Source organism: Zingiber officinale, chromosome 11B (genome assembly GCF_018446385.1).
Source record: "Zingiber officinale cultivar Zhangliang chromosome 11B, Zo_v1.1, whole genome shotgun sequence".
Taxonomy (NCBI): domain Eukaryota; kingdom Viridiplantae; phylum Streptophyta; class Magnoliopsida; order Zingiberales; family Zingiberaceae; genus Zingiber; species Zingiber officinale.
The window spans coordinates 73,651,918-73,668,812 of record NC_056007.1 but is presented as its reverse complement, the minus strand read 5'-3'; the positions used below and the strand labels follow the sequence as shown (position 1 = coordinate 73,668,812).

General features: G+C 44.6%; 3 protein-coding genes across 3 annotated transcripts; 1 reads left to right on the top strand and 2 right to left on the bottom strand.

The window, feature by feature from the left end:
- The first annotated feature begins 2,724 nt into the window (after nt 1–2,724).
- Nucleotides 2,725–3,108, top strand: LOC122034027. The gene has a single exon (XM_042593166.1). It carries the CDS (start codon nt 2,725–2,727, stop codon nt 3,106–3,108), a length of 384 nt encoding a protein of 127 aa, XP_042449100.1.
- Nucleotides 3,109–3,481: 373 nt separating this feature from the next.
- Nucleotides 3,482–4,166, bottom strand: LOC122034635 (protein DMP2-like). The gene has a single exon (XM_042593955.1). The coding sequence runs from the start codon at nt 4,147–4,149 to the stop codon at nt 3,541–3,543; it is 609 nt and encodes a 202-aa protein (XP_042449889.1). The 5' UTR covers nt 4,150–4,166; the 3' UTR covers nt 3,482–3,540.
- A 1,379-nt stretch (nt 4,167–5,545) lies between these two features.
- On the bottom strand, nt 5,546–9,471 carry LOC122034337 (BTB/POZ and MATH domain-containing protein 2-like). The gene is made up of 4 exons (XM_042593545.1): nt 8,885–9,471; nt 8,154–8,502; nt 6,265–6,541; nt 5,546–6,123 (listed from the first exon to the last, which is right to left on the bottom strand). Exons 1-4 carry the CDS (start codon nt 9,328–9,330, stop codon nt 5,948–5,950), a joined length of 1,248 nt encoding a protein of 415 aa, XP_042449479.1. The 5' UTR covers nt 9,331–9,471; the 3' UTR covers nt 5,546–5,947.
- Nucleotides 9,472–16,895: the final 7,424 nt, after the last annotated feature.

The window sequence follows — 16,895 nt, the reverse complement described above, 5'->3', positions numbered from 1 at the left end:
GAAGTATTACTTCTATTTTCTTCTTCCCGAGCAGACGGTCGGGACCGTTCTCTAGACATTCGGTGATTCTCCCGCCTCGGAGAGCGATGCCGATCGGGAGTCTGTTGTTTTCGCCTGTCAGCTTGCGTCCGATCGGCTTCATGAGTTCTCTGTCGCCTATCGGATGAGGGCGATCGTCGACCACCACTCCGGGGAACGGGATGAGTAATCAAGGGAAGACTTCGACAATCCCTTGTGTTGTGTGTATCCGTCCGGTGGAAGGAGCAGAACATTGGGGTCCATATCTTCTTTGGCTTGGGCCGAGCGACAGCTACCTCTTGCACGTGGGACCTAGCCTGGGGGGAGCAGATTGCTCCGGCCCTCGGTCCTCTGGGTGGTTGAGCAACGTGCGGCTTCCGCTCGGCAGGAGGAGCCCGCTCGGTGGGAGTCTCTTTTTTCCGGGCCGATTGGGCTTCCTCCACGTTGATGTATTCGTTAGCCCGGTGTAGCATGTGGTCGTAGTCTCGGGGCGGCTTCCGAATGAGTGATCGGAAGAAATCTCCATCCACTAGGCCTTGTGTGAAGGCATTCATCATGGTCTCCGAGGTGGTCGTTGGAATATCCATGGCCACTCTGTTGAACCGCTGGATGTAGGCTCGAAGCGATTCGCGGGCTTCCTGTTTGATGGCAAACATACTAACACTGGTTTTTGATAGCGCCGACTGCTTGCAAAGTGGTGGAGGAAAGCCGTTCGGAAGTCTTTGAAACTTGAGATAGATCCGTCCGGCAGTCTCCGAAACCACCGTTGGGCCGATCCAGAGAGGGTGGTGAGGAAAACCCGACACTTCACCCCATCTGTGTATTGATGCAGGGTTGCCGTGTTATCAAACTTACCCAAATGATCATCCGGATCAGTGGTTCCATTGTATTCGCCGATCGTTGGAGGCACATAATGCTTGGGCAGGGGGTCTCGTAGAATAGCCTCTGAAAATTGGCGATTGATCCGCTCGGGCGAGGCGTCCGCTCGGGGGGCTTTGCCTTTTCTATTATCCCGCATTGGTACTTCATCTGACGAAGAGCCTCTATCGCGATTAGCTGCTGCGGCTTCAGGAGGAGTGCGGAAGAGAGCTCGATGGAATAGAACCGTGGCCTGTGGTGCTTCCGCTCGGCCACCTGATGCTGATGTGGCTTGCTGCTCAGGCCGCTCGGCTGGTGCCTTCTGTTTTTGGCGGCCCTTAACTCGATCAACGCATCGAGTTCCTCCGTGGAAAGCGTCACCGTGTGCTGTCGTCCAGCTTCGTCCATTGCTTCCGATCGGATGCAGGAGCGTTCCCACAGACGGCGCCAAATTGATCCTGTCCGAAAGCTGAATCAACGGACGCTGGGCACGTGGCACTCCCCGAGTCACTGACGTGGATCTCCGACCGATCGTACGGTCCTCCGGCGAACCTGCACAGAAGTCGGGCCGGGAAGGGGTTCCCGGCGACGACCCTCCGATGCTCAAGTCAGGCAAAGCTCAACAAGAAAGTGGCTCCAAGAATCGTAAAATGCGTACCTCCGTCGAAGGATGAGAGTCTTTATATAGGGCTGTGGAGAAGCGGGTGCACACATACCGAGGTGTACACGTGTCCTCAGCTCATACCTAAGTAAAGGCCTGTCAGTGAGCTTACCTGACCCCATACTGCTACAGTCCAAGCACGTCTTCGATGGGACAGCGGAACCCCTGGTCGTAAGATTCGGAGTATAGCTGAATTATAGAGCATGCCCGCTGTCAGAAGATGTCCCTTGTCCTTTTCTCCTTACTCCCTGCCGGGCGTCCGACCGGCCAGCATTTGCCTTACGTCCGGCCGGTCATATATAGTGGTCTACTTGGGAGATTCTTGATAACGTGTTCTGTGGAGACCGTTAGCAGTATGCTACCTTACGTCTTTGGCCGAGTGTGACATCCGCTCGGCCATGCGATCCTGTTCAATGAGCGTCGGAACCCCGACTCCTGCCGGGGCGCCCATCTCCGGTCGGTCCACCCTTATTCGGTCGGTCTATCGATCCACCCTTTTCTTGGACTTCCGGTCGGGCCACCCATCTCCGGTCGGTCACCTGGCCTTTTGACTTCCACGTGACGTTGACTCCCCAGAACGGGGGTCCCCTGTTCTTACCGCCGGATCAATTTAAATTTTATCAAAATTATTTTAAATTAATTAAAATTACTTAAAAAAATTATAACAACAATTTAATAATAAAAAATTAAAGAAAATATTTTAATCATAACTTTAACTTTGTATATTATAATAATTATGGAGTAGTTTCTATATAAAATATCCCATGAATTTCATGCTCTTTATTTGTTTTTTTTTAAAATAATATATATTTTTGATGATTTACAGAATTTGTGTTCTTTTATTTTTGCCCGTAATAAATTGGACGCAGGTCGCCGGCCTGCGAAGGCGATTCTGAAAACGCCGATGCGTGGGGTCCGCAGCGACCTCCTCTTTCAGCCATCCACGCGTCCCGCCAATTGGCACCCACGAAACCCACCCACCTCCATTAAAGCTCGTCACCTCGACCTCGACCTCGACCTCGACGCATTGCTCCTCCCGTCGCGACTCCCTCCTCCACTTCTCCTCCTCTCTTTCGATGACCAAAAGAAGAAGAATCGAAGTGCTCGTTCTTCTCGTTTCCCCTTCTTCCATATCGAATTCGTCCCCCCCGGGCCGGAGTTTTAGGGGCATTGCAGCGATCTCCGCCATGGGAACCGAGGTGGTGCGGCCCCATGACTGCCTCCTCCGCCGGACCAGAAACCCCTCCTCCAGGCGCGTGGTTGGTAGAAGAAACGATTCTATGAAGGAAGCGAAGCCGAGGAAGCGCGAGGCCACGCTCGCCGGCTTTAGGTCGGAGTGCGTCTCGGGGCGGATGGCTCGGGATGGGGCGGCCTTGAGAGAGGTTCGGGCGAAGACGTTTTCGACGACGCCTCGGGACGTGTACGCGGGGTCGGCGTGCGCGCTCTCACCTTCGCCGCGAGCATTGCCGCTGCCGAGATTCTCGAGGAGGAAAGAGGAGTCGCCGGCGGGGGCTACATCGGTGGATCCCTTCGCCACCAGGGACTTGAGGCGGTTGCTTCGGCTCGAATGACATGACCCTGATCGCGATTCATGGGAGAGAAAGGAGGAGGAATAACCCTAAAAATCAATTTTTTATGACCCCTTTTCTTCTCTTCCTCGATCAAAATACTTCTCTTTTTTTTTTTCTTTTACCCCGTGCGAGTTTTATTAGCCCGGATAGGGTTACATAAATCTGGATGATATGCGCTTAAAAAAACAGAGAGGAAACGCGAATGAAATAAATGAGGAAAATTGAGGTGTGTGGAAATTTGTTAGTCTCGACTCGAACTCTCTGTCATGCATAGTAGAGAATCTATCAATAATCACAATAAATTGAATTGTAAAAAGTTTTTATTTTGATCACACAATCAAATCATTTTTTGAGTGACACATAAAATAAATCTGATCAAACAAACTTCCCCACAATCTGACACTTTTTTCCCCTAGCTCTGTTTCAATTCCTTCATTTAGCGCTCTTTTCCGCAGCAGCAGTGCCATTCGGTGGATATCCAATTCCATGCCTATTGTTGGGAAAGAGCATGAAGACGACACCGGCGACTGCGCCGATCACCGGCGGCAGCACCGTCACCAGCGTCTTCTCCTCCACGAGCAACGCCGGATAAAAGCACGAAGCCGTGTTGTTATCCAGCAGCGCGACCGCCGCGAACACGAGCAGCGAGAGGGCGGCGTGCGCGAAGTCGCCCGGACGGAGCTTGTACCCGGAGAGGTCGTTCCTCGCTGCGGCGCCAGGGTCAGAGAAGAGCCAGATCCCGCGAGCGGTGACGACGCCGTAATAGAGCTTGCCGTCCGAAGGGTCGACGAAGCTGTCGGTGAAGCAGGCGAAGGAGCAGGCGAAGGCACAGACGAGGAGGAGCGCGCCGGAGAGCCACCTGTTTACGGGGAAGCAGTGGCCGGCGTTGGTGAGGAGCGGGCTGAGGAACTGGAAAAGGAAGACGGTGCCGGTGGGGAGGAGCTTGATGAGGTCCCCAACGCCCTTGAATGCGCGGTCACCCATCGTCGCTCCACTTCTGGAAGAGGGTCGCAGTATCCCAGCTTCGAGCTCTTTGGCCATGGCGATGGGAGGTAGCTATAGGCTGTGAGTTTTCGTCAAGAATATTGCAAGAAGGTATTTATAGAGAGGTGGCGGAGAGAGTTTGCTTGCAAGTATTCAGCAACGAGGGCGGCCGGTGCATGACTGCATGAGCTAATGCATTGCTTGCACTCTTTGGATGCTTCATCTTTAGCTATTTCTTTAACTTCCACTCTATAGTCTATACTCATAAGTGGCGATGTGAATGCAATTATCATGTCTTTTGGATAGATAGAGCATGCGATCTAAGGGTCGACTCTCTTGAGCTAGTTTCTTTGTGAAGGGCAATGATCTTCTCCAAAAGCTGAAAGATGGCCGGTTAGAAACTCGGTTCTATTATTAACTAAATGAAAACTTAAGTTATCTCCGAAAGCTGAAAAGATGGCCGGTTAGAAACTTGGTTCTATTATTAATTAAATGAAGACTTCAAGTTATCTCGTCCTTTAGTCCGTGGATGAAAATATCTTTTTATAATATCACTGTTGTGTCTATGGAACGGTTGGATCAGCTGGAAGGGTGCCTGACGCTTACAACGGAGGTTCAGGGGTCAAGGGTCGCCAGTTGCACACGGACGTAAAACTTCGGTCTACTGCGCTTTAAATTCCACTCAACCCCTAGTCACCCCTCCTGCCCAGCTTAATCGTGATTTACCCCCTCTTGATATCTGTGGGGCCGGACTCAGGGGGCCGCTAAGGTGACGGTTCCACCTTTGCAACTGTTGTGTCTATGCATGAATTACGAAACACTTCCAAAAGGATATACCATAAAGTGACTCTAACACCTTTCCTAAAATGAGCCCACAAATTTCTATGATTTAATATACTGGAAGCTTTGAAAGTACGATTTACCTACAAAATATCCTCTTTCCCCTTGGCAAAAAAGTAAAAAAAAATGTAATAGTTTGTTGGACTACGGAGCCCATAATAGACTATTTTGACGAACTAATTGAATTACTGATATAATCCAACTGACTATGACTCCCAAGGAGTACCCGATCACTGTTTATGAGTGCAGACAACGACTCAACTTTCACTCAGCTTCTTTATTTGAGTTATAAGTAACCAAATGTCTAATATGTCCGAACGAACCATACGTCCGATCAGCTAAAACACTCGATTAGAATAATTAATATTTGACTTCATACTTTATCATACTTCATTGTTAATTGTGTAATTAGACTTTGAGGCCAAACCGATCGGAGAGTCCGATCGAGCAAACCCCTACATTAACATTCCATGATTGAAACTCACGGTCCGACCGACCTAGAAATCCAATCGGACCTTCTCTTGTTCCAAATAATGTTGACCATCCTCCTAGACATTGATCCCTCCCAATAGGCCATCTTAAACACAGTATCAGACAAGATCAGCACAATTTAAGTATCCTAATCATTCTACTTTTACATCAATTCCAATATAAAAAAATTATTAGAGCACATCACGCTTATCCCTTAATATCGAAAGAAAGCACATCAAACTTAACTGACGAATAATTTTCAGTCCTTGAGTGAGACAATGCAGACAGAAACGTAGGCAAATGGTGAAGGATCCGAACTTGGATTCTACACATTGGAAAACATTTCCTCTCTTCTACAGAATGCCCTTTGGTCACAGTGCAGGATCCAAACTGGGCTCTTGAAGAGTAAAGCTCGGCTCTTCTGTGATAAAGTAGGACCAGCGATTTTGTAGTGCAACTAGAATACCTATAAGTTGACACCAAAGAATTGCAACCCTACAAATTGTGGGATGTTAACTATACTCATCCTGCTGCAGTACAAACATCATATCCGTGGTTTCACACGCCTTCCATTTGTGTCACTGCCATCGAGAGCATCATCCGCATACACACTGGATATCACAGAGTTTTCTTGAATTCTGGCAACGTACTCCAGAAGCTCAGATAGAACAGATGGGCAGCTGAGCTTCAAGTAATCGAATCCCTCTGTTTGCATCACAGCTGCAGAATTCATCAGACGAGATAAGACTTTTGCAGTGGAGTAGCATGTCATACTCCCTAGAAATCAAACTCCAAAAATAGTTGTGCAGTCAAGATGTACTATGAAAATGAAATAAGTGGAAGATAGGATACAAATTGCACCTCGCAAGTTCGCTGGTAAGGCAACAAATTTGAGGCAAACTGATTTAAGCTGAAAACAGTGGTGCTGCTCAGCAAGTGCTAGAGTCGTGGCCACAGTATTTATGGCAACATCCTCACACAGCTTGACTTCGCATTGTAGTTTGAGCCTATCTAATGCATAGCGATCAGCAGCAGCAAGCAAATGTTGAGCCACTAGAGTGGAAGCATACTTTGTGTTCAGACCAGCAAGCTCTTCCATGTCAGGTACTGTATCCCAGTAGATGTAATATAGTAGAGCCTGAAAATGAAGCAGAATTTTCCATATTGGTGTAAATTCGAATGAGGACAATACAATGAACATGCACAGATACAAAACACTGGTGCAAAAATGAGCAAGGAGATAAAAAGTTACACTGAATTTATGTATCCCCCTTCACTAATAAATTAAGCATGCATAAAAGGTAAAATTGAGGCCTCAATGTCATAGAATACAGAAACATATTAAATGCTAACATACGCCAATTGATTGTGGACTATTTGAATGACTACCATTCACAAGGATAATCGTTAAGAAATTCTGACTTGGGAGTGAAAATTAATATATGCTTTCTCCATTTTTTTCCTTCATTGACTTATTTTAGGAAATTTGGAATTAGTTTAGTGTTGGAATTGGGATCAAGGATCAACAATTACGGTACTGTGAAAAGGCAATATCATTTTCCCCCTCAGGTTGTACCTGTTGCGTGGTTCTGGAAGATTAAGAGCAGAAATTTGCAGACCAACACCAGGAACAAAGGGCAATGATTGCATCCACTTCCCCAGGATATCAATTCTCAGGAAACTGATGGCATACAGTGCTGTGCCAGCAGAGGGCATGGCCATGAGACTATAAAAGGGGGCCAAAGGATTTGGGGAGCAAGAATGGGGAGAAAATGTATCAGTCCCAATGATTAGGTTAACAATGGAGTTATTTTGGTTATTTTTAAAAAAAAAAAAAAATCATACACGCTAACATCAGTAATTGTTTTGATAAAAAAATTATTCTCCAATGGGCAATGTGATTTAAAAAAAAAATCTAAGAAACTTGAGCAATGGACCATGGTTAGGTAGGAAATTGCAAATTTGCCCTTGATTATTTGAATAAATCCATCCAGCTCAAAACAGACCACAAACTTCATCTTAAGAGAGTAAACATCTAGGGATGTAAATTTCACTTCATCCATAAATTATTTACCCAAATTTCCAATGCTAACGCAAAGAGAATCAAGAAGTAAAGATGACATGGCTCATCATCATGCCATTTAAGGACAAAGTATTTGAGGTCTACAGATATAAGCAGAGGCATACATACACAAATAGTACAACTACAACCTCACAGCATGTCAATCTTCATAAAGGTTTAGTGCTATAAGAAAATACACACAAGCAATTTATAATCACCCAGCTAAGTGATAAAAGGAAATAATGCAATACTTGACAAACAACTGAGAAGATATTTCATCATAGTAAGGGGTTACAAATTCTTATTGCTTTACACTGTTCCTTACTTATGTAAAGTCGTTTATCTATGCATTCTCATGATATCTATCTTCATTCGTGACACACTCAGAATAACTGTGAGACAGTTGCCTTGGTGCAGTAAAGATGAATCAAATATAAAATTATTTATCATAATGGATGGAATTAGCACAAATAAACAACATTCTATGAAGACAACACTGTCCATGAAAATTAAAGATATTAAGAAAGAGATAGAGATACTCTTATCACTTTCATTTTCTAGAAAGTGCATCGACTTAAACAAAGGGTAAAAGCAAGGTGCTAGAGCAAAATATCATACTTGATCTTGAGCAAGTTAAGAGTGTAATGGCAACAAAGAATTACAGTTAGAAAGTGAAAGAGACTAAGACCTTAAAAACTGGAGCTTCCATGTCTTCAACTTTTATGCAATGCATGTTTCTGTCTTTCATTGGACCAAAAAGTTGGGCCATGAACACAGGTGATCGAGCTGCAAGTACCAATTTGTGAGCACTGAAAATCTCGCCATCGACCTCAAAACTCACATCAGCTCCCTCTCCAGTTTCAAGAAGCCGACCAAAATGGTGGGCTATATCAGAAGGTGGCACTGGTATGTTGTAGGTTCTGGGTGCCTCAGTGTGTGATCTAACAACACCAACGGTACAATTAACTAAGAGACAATCATCTTTGAGGTAATCTGATGTCTCTAAGGCAGTTCTTTTGAAAAAACGTTTATAGCCCCTGCACCATGACAAAAAATTGTATAGCCTTGTAAGTCATCCGAAGTATGCACTGTTACAATTTTTTTTTTTTTTTTTTTATCAATAACAAGCATGTATGAACAATTGAAATGCAAATAAAATCATCATAAAGAAGAAAAGGAAGGTATATTACCTACCAGATGACCCCATTTCACTAACTAGTTCTCTAATTATGGTCGTACTTTAGATTGATACATAATTTCATTGGATGTTTAAAATTTGATGACTTTCATGATATTAAAACAGCGGAAAGAAGCAATTTGGGCAAAATATAAAGTCAAATTATACGAACAAAGGTGCAATTAAACGATAAAACAAAAAAGGAAATAAAAATTGCAAGCCTTGTAATCGACGAAACTCACCACATGCTGCCTCGATACTTGAGCGTGTAAGGGCCGCTCTCAAGCCTCCTCCCGAAGTGGCTATGTACCTTATGCCGCTCCCTCCCACTCTGATCCAGCAGCGTCAGCTCGAACAGCGCCCTGACATCCGCCCCCTCGCTGGCCAGCGCGATAAACAGCGACACGTACGTCGCAGCGTCCTCCGTGCTCTTCCCGTCGGGGTAGAAGTAGATGGCCCAGTCGTAACCCCCCACCGAGAAAGTGTCCGACGTCGTGTATTTGCCGATGCCCATCCCCTTAAGCAGCGAGTATCCGGAGACCTTGAGGTGGTGCGATCCGTCCACGGTGTCGGTGACGGACGTCGAAGCCGTCTCGGTGGGAGGGGCCGGGGGCTGCGCCGGAGAGGACGAAGCGAACAGGGACGGTCGGGCAGAGAAGCCTCCTCTGCATACCCCGTCGGCAACCATCCGAAGAAGCGCGAGATCGAAACCGACGGTCGCGGTACCGATCTAGGGTTCCCGAAGCAGGAAGGCTAGAATCTGCACGGAAGGAGAAAGGAAGAGGCGATAGGTGAAGGCTATGAATTGCTGAGAGGGGCAGAATTGACCAAGCAACGCTCTTGTAACCCATCGATGAATGCTTGGGTCCCACCATAATCGGGTAAAGGAAACTGCGGGGACGGCCGATGATGAGCATCGCAAGGTCAGGAAGCACGAAATTGGATTCCTCCGCTTCCGCGTTTAATTTGGTGGCCCCAGCGCCGTCGGTGGTTTGACGAAACCTCACCGGAGCAACACTTCGCCAACCTAATCGAATGTTAGACGGTAGGGCCACGTGGTGAGACCAACGTACACTTAATCAATCTAACTCATAGTCGAGTTCAAGTCAGGTCAGATCGACTTAAGATCTAGTTCGGGTCAAACAAACGGACCAAAAGGTGGAGCTACACAACCATAGTCCGATCTGAACTAGGCTCGACGAGCCGAGAGAATGGGGGAAACGGTGCCGACATGTTCGGAGGAGGAGTGCGGACGTACAAGCCATGACATGGATTGTTCTGAGGACATGGACGGATCCATAGGACGTGTCATGGATACGGGACGTGTCATGGATACGAGGAGGAGTGTAAATAAATAAAATCGAATTGAATATATAGAAATCTAAATTTCGAATTCAGCTTAAAATAAGTATATTTGAGTTCCAACTTGATTCGAAATTCAAAAAATTTAAAATTTTTTATTCGAGTTTGATTTGAATTAGGGCTTGAGTTCGAGTTTGACTCAAAAGATTTGAATATGTTCACAAACTATTTAAATTATTGTTCGACAATACCTACTTGAAGGTTCAAAATTTATTTATTTAATATATATTTAACTTATAGTGATAAAATGTTAAGGCTCATGAGCAGTTTACGAATATTCGAACAATATAATTTGGACTCGAGTTCAGTTCGAAAAAAAATTTGAACATGTTCGAGTTCGCCTCGAATTCGATAAATTTGAATACGAATCAAATATTTTTCGAGCCGGCTCAATTCGTTTGCACCCCTAGCTAGATACAAAAACGAGAGTGTAGGGATGACAATTTTCTTTGTGGGTTCGGAGTTCCGCAGGGAAACCCCGAAATGGGGACGGGGATCCCCGATTTATTTAGGGATAGGGACGAGTTCGGAGATTTTTTTCGGGGATGGAATGGGTTCGAGGCGGGTATGGAGATATTGTCCCCATCCCCGAACCCGCCCCGAAAATAATAATAATAATATTATTATTATTATTATTATTATTCATATAATAATATTATTTTTTAAAATATTAATAATAATATTGATAATAATATTAATATTAAAAAATTTATAATATTAATAATAAAATTATTATTAATATTGATATTAATATTAATAGTAAAATAATAATATTATTAAATTAATTTGGGGATGAAAACGGGAATGGGGCCGAGGATGGGGATTTGTGTTGGAACTCCAAAGGTTGTTTTGATGTGATTAACAAGTTAAGTTAGGTCATGTGGTGTTTTAACATTGTGTCTAAGTGTGCAGGAGCTTAGGAGCACAGGGAGTCGAGCAGAAAACGCAGCTAGCGAGAAGAACGACACAGGAGAGTGCGTCTGAGGGAAGAGGCGTTGCAGAAGAGTACATCGGCGGACGAGAAGAAAGCGTGCGGTATTTCCGAGGGACGAGAAGCCGGAGTGGAAGATTGTTCGGGAAGCAAAAGACGCAGTTAGTGAGAAGGTTGGCACGGGAAAAAGCCGACGGGCTCGGTGCGTCCGAGGGACGAAGATCTGGGGATAAGTATGTTGGCGAACGAAAAGGAAGCACGTGACGATTCCGAGGGACGAGAAGCCGGAGCAGAAGCCTACTCGAGAAGGCCGGAAGTTGGGTTCGGGTGAGCCCTATTCCGGATGACCGAGATCACCCAAGCAAGCGGAGCCGGAGCGGAAAACCCAAACCGAGGCGAGCTGAATCGGAGTAGAGGGATCGGATCAAAAAAGTCAACTCTGTTGACTTTCTTGGTTCGGGCGCCTGGAACCATTCGAGTGCCCGAACCAGTCCGAGGCACCCGGAACCCTTCCGGGCGCTCGGACCAGTCCGAGGCGCCCGGACAATTCTGAGGCGCCCAGAACCCTTCTGGGCGCCCGAACCTGGATGTTATCTAGATCGCGGTCAAACGCGATCTATGCGAGAAGGGATAAAATTTTATTCCCTCCCAGACGCTTGGAACCCTTCCAGGCGCCCCGACCAAGGCTATAAATATAGCCTTGGTCTAAGAAGCTCAAGAAGACAAGCAATTCTGATTAATACACTTGTATGCTTTCATTGTTAGTTTAGCTTCTTATTTTTCTATGCTTGAATGTTGTAAGAGGCTTCTCCGCCCGAAAGGAAATATCTATTGCGCTTCATTCTTCTTGGATTAACAACCTCCCCGGTTGTAACCAAGTAAACTCCCTTGCCTCTATTTTTTTAGTTTATTGCTTTTAAATTAATGCAAGTGTTCTTTTGAAAGTCCGAGAAGGGTTTGCTTCTTAATTTTGCAGGACTATTCAACCCCTCCCGTCTTGCCGGCCTCCAAAGGGTCCAACAAGTGTTATCAGAGCAAGTACTCCTCAGGAGCACTAACTGCCGACTGAAGCAATGAGATGGCCGGAACGAACATCTACCCATCAACGTTCGAGGGGGAGTTTGCTTTTTGGAAGCGACGAACATCTACTTATTCTCAAAAATAATTTTGCTTGCAAAACTTAGGAAAAATTTCTGAAAAAATATTTGTTAAACATTTTTACTTAGGAATTTCTTTGAAAATTATTGCAAATTTTTAGTAATATCAAAATAATTTTTCAAAGTTTTTCCAAAATTATTATCCTTAGATTTTTTTATAACCCTATTTTTTATATGATCAGAGGAGAAAGAAAAGTATAAGTCTAGGGGAAGGTATACTACAATTTTTCTATCTTTTTTGCACTTTATTGCAATATTAGTTATGTTACTCTTATGTCTATTTACCCTAACTTAACTTGAGTTGCTCACATAAAAAAGGGAAAGATTGTTGAAACCCCAAAGGTTGTTTTGATGTAATTAAGAAGTTAAGTTAGGTCCTATGGTGGTTTTAACCTTGTGCCTAAGTGTGCAAGAGCTTAGGAGCACATTGAGTTGAGTAGAAGACGCAGCTAGCGAGAAGAACGGCACGAGAGAGTGTGTCTGAGAGATGAAGTGCTGCAGAAGAGTACATCGGCGGACGAGAAAGAAGCGTGCGGTGTTTCTGAGGGACGAGAAGTCGGAGCGGAAGATTGCTCGGGGAGCAAGAGACGCAGCTAATGAGAAGGTCGGCACAAGAGAGAGCCGACGAGCTCGGTGCGTCCGAGGGATGAAGAGCTGCGGATGAGTACGCTAGCGGACGAGAAGGAAACACGCGATGATTCCAAGGGACGAGAAGCCGGAGCGGAAGCCTGCTCGAGAAGGCCAGATGTTAGGTTCGGGTGAGCCCTATTCCGGATGGCCGAGATCACCCAAGCAAGCGGAACCAGAGCGGGAGACTCGGATTGAGGCGAGCTGAATCGGAGTAGAGTGCCCGGACCGAAAAAGTCAACTCTGTTGACTTTCTTGGTCTGGGCGCCCGAAACCATTCTGGGTGCTCGGACCAGTCTGGGGTGCCCGGAACCCTTCTGGGCGCCCGAGCCTGGATGTTATCTAGATCGCGGTCAAACGTGATCTATACGAGAAGGGATAAAGTTTTATCCTCTCCCAGACGTCGGAAACCCTTCCAGGCGCCCCGACCAAGGCTATAAATATAGCCTTGGTCCAAGAAGCTCAAGAAGACAAACAATTCTGATTACTACACTTGTATGCTTTCATTGTTAGTTTAGCTTCTTATTTTTTTGTGCTTGAATGCTATAAGAGGCTTCTCCGCCCGAAAAGAGATATCTATTGCGCTTCATTCTCTTTGGATTAACAACCTCCTCGGTTGTAACTAAGTAAACTCCCTTGCCTCTACTCTTTTAGTTTATTGCTTTTAAATTAATGCAAGTGTTCTTTTGAAAGTTCGAGAAGGGTTTGCTTCTTAATTTTGCAGGGCTATTCAACCTCTCTCCTCTTGCCGACCTCCAAAGGGTCCAACAATTTAATCCCCGATGGTTCGGGTTTGGACATTCCCCGAACTCGAAAAATTGGGGATGGGGATGGGAATAGGGACAGAGATAGGTGTTAGGACTGAAATGTAGCTAGAGGGGGGTGAATAGCTCGACGCGATCTCGTGCTAGTCGTTGCTTATTTCTTGTGATGAAATGCAACGGAAAATACAAAGAAACAAATACACAACGCTAACACTAGGGATTTACTTGGTATCCACCTCAAGAAGAGGTGACTAATCCAAGGATCCACACACTCACGCACCCTCCAGTATGAAAACACTCATTCTCTGTAACTACTGAAGGCGGAGAAGCCTTACAAGCTCTCAGTGCAAGAAGAAAGGAAAGGGAAACAAAATACAATAGGATCTTACAAGTTTACACAAGGAAACCCTAACCCTAACTTCTTCCTCGCCTCTTGACTTGGGTGTGCACCAGCACAAGCCTCCAAGAACCTTCAAGAACTGGCGGTGAGAACTTTGTGGAGTCGCTGTGAAGATCGCTGAAGAGAAGAATTGAAGCCGTGGAAGTTCTTTCGAGAGAAACGCTCGCCAACAGCTATATTCTGCGCCAACGGTCAAATCCCAATCGATTGGGGAGGCTTTGGATCGATCGGCCAATCGATCCAGAGCGCCTCTGTGCTCTCGGGAATAGCTTGGATCGATCGGCCGATCGATCCAGAGCTTATCGCGAGAAGTCGCAGCTCCCAATCGATCAGGCGATCGATTAGAGGCTCCCAATCGATCAGCCAATCGATTGGTAGGCTTTCTGTGCGATCGGCGATTCTCCCCAATCGATCCACTGATCGATTGGGAGAAGGCTTGTCGTAGGGACTCGCCCAATCGATCAGCCGATCGATTGGGCATGAGCCAATCGATCGGCTGATCGATCCAGCTCTTGTTTTTGCCTAAAAATAAGTCCAAAGTCCCCTAAACCAACATCCGGTCAACCATGACCTGTTGGTACATCATGCCTAGCATCTGGTCACCTTTGACCTGCTAGAACTCCTTTACCAAGTGTCTAATCAATCCCTTTGACCCACTTGGACTTTTCTCCTGGTGCCAAGTGTCTGGTCATCCTTGACCCACTTGGCCTTATCTCCACCAGGTGTCCGATCAACCTTGATCCACCTGAATTTCCCGTGCTAAGTATCTGGTCAATCCCTTTGACCTACTTGGACTTCCCAACACCAGATGTCTGATCAAACTTGATCTATCTGGATTTTCCTTGCCTGGCTTCACTCACTAGGACTTTCCTTCTACCTAGCTTCACTTACTAGGACTTCTCCTATGCCTGGCTTCACTCACCAGGACTTCCCTTCTGCCTAGCTTCACTCACTAGGACTTTTCTCCTCTGCCTGACTTCACTCACCAGGACTTTCACCTGGTTTCACTCATCAGGATTTTCTTCTGCCTAGCTTCACTCACTAGGTCTTTCACCTGGCTTCACTCACCAAGATTTTCCAGTCAAGTATCCAGTCAACCTTGACATACTTGACTCTCCTTCACAATCTCCCCACATGAACAATTGCACCTGCAATCTCCATGTATTGTCAAATATCGAAACTCATACATCAAGACTTGAGCTTGAACCAATTCAAGCTCAGTCAACCAGGTCAACCTTGACCTAGGGAATATTGCACCAACAATCTCCCCCTTTTTGATGTTTGACAATACCTTTAAGTTAGGCTAATCTTATAGCCTCAACTCTCCTTCATGCCAATGTAAGAATGATAGTTTCCTTCATTCTCCTCATTTTCTAGAGGGCAAACTCCCTCTTAGGTAATGAAGGTATAACTTAACCACACATTCTCCCCCTATTGGCATACATCAAAAACTCTCCCCCTGAAGAGTTACCCAACATTGTTTACAACTTCACTCGTTGTTCACAACACAATAACGAAGGTCCCATACCCTTCATTATTCTTCAAATGCTCATTCATGAGCATACACCACTTGAATAATGAAGATATCCACTCTCCATCATTATTCAAATGCCCAACCTTGAGTATTTTCGCTAAAGAAGGTTAACCACCTTCCAAGGTGTATCAAAAATAGTTTTTATGTCCTTAAAGAGTAATTCACCCTAAAGACATGCACGTAACTTTTGTCATTGCACCAACAATGACTTGGAATCCCTAAACATTTAGGAAACCCAAATTTTGAAGTTTTAAGGTTCAAAAATTCAATATTGAAACCAACCCTCAACCTAAACCTCTACTTAGTCTCCCTTAACCAATCCGTCCTTGTTTTCATCATGAAAACTTCCCCTAAATGGATATAAATGTGTTTTGAGGAGTTAGGAAAGGTTTTATAGACTAAAAATGGTTTAGAATGCTGAACATAAGCTTTTCCAGCCAAAATCAGCATCCCCAATCGATTGGAGTTGGATCCCAATCGATTGAACCCTACTGAATCGATCCACTGATCGATTCAGACTGCGTGGATCGATCGGCTGATCGATCCAGTGAGCTTCTGCTCGCGGGAGAACTCCTCTCAATCGATCGCCCGATCAATTGAGGCACTCCAATCGATCGGGTGATCGATTGAAGCTCTGAAAATGCTGAAATTCACTTTCAGTCAATTTCAGAAACTCCCCAAAAATTCTACAAAATTCGAAAAATCATAAAAAATCATCTAGACATTTCTTAGGGCATATACTATCAAGGAAAAATAGTTTTCTATGAAAATACTTTCTGTTTTCCAAGATTGACACAAACTTGAAAACTCGTAAAAACTTTAGTGTTTTCTTCCAAGTTTGTGCTCAACTAGTCAATGATGATTACTATCAAAAGATAGTCTTCACCAAGGTTTTCCAAAAGTATTTTAAAATCATTTTCAAAACCAATATTCAATCATATTCTTTGGGCTCAAAGCACATGACTTGTACATTAGCTTTCCCAATGATTGGAAAACACATAACTATGTGTTTTGATAAACTTAAAACTCACAAGAATGCACAAAATCAACATCTTGAGTTTTGTTCATCATCTTAACATCTCACTTGTATTTAATGTGTACGAACTCACATACAAGTCATCTTATAGTTCTTAGTGAGATGTAAACTTTTGGTTTTACCTTAATCTAGGGATCATGCATATCTATCTAGGTATTTTGAAGTTATGAACATCCACCAAGGATGTTACTTGTTAACAAATGTCATTTGTCCTTAATTTCAAGGAATTTAAAAATTATGCATGATGCGATATGACATACATCAAAGATAAATAATTTTCAAAAGAAAATTTCTTATAACTACATGATATATGTATGACATGACATGATATTTTTGTGTTTTTCATAATAAAGCATGAGTGCAAGAATAAATGTGATGTCATGACATATGATGGGCAAACAAAGCATGGTCAATTAGCATAAATAAAATACCTAGGTTAACT

Excerpts from the sequence above, each read along its gene's own strand:
- LOC122034635 (XM_042593955.1), bottom strand. The coding sequence starts at position 4,149 with ATGGCCAAAGAGCTCGAAGCTGGGATACTGCGACCCTCTTCCAGAAGT.
- LOC122034027 (XM_042593166.1), top strand. The coding sequence starts at position 2,725 with ATGGGAACCGAGGTGGTGCGGCCCCATGACTGCCTCCTCCGCCGGACC.
- LOC122034337 (XM_042593545.1), bottom strand. The coding sequence starts at position 9,330 with ATGGTTGCCGACGGGGTATGCAGAGGAGGCTTCTCTGCCCGACCGTCC. Across the intron at positions 8,503-8,884 it reads AAGTATCGAGGCAGCATGTG|GGGCTATAAACGTTTTTTCA; the intron begins GTGAGTTTCGTC and ends GTCATGGTGCAG. Across the intron at positions 6,124-6,264 it reads CTTACCAGCGAACTTGCGAG|CTGTGATGCAAACAGAGGGA; the intron begins GTGCAATTTGTA and ends TGAATTCTGCAG.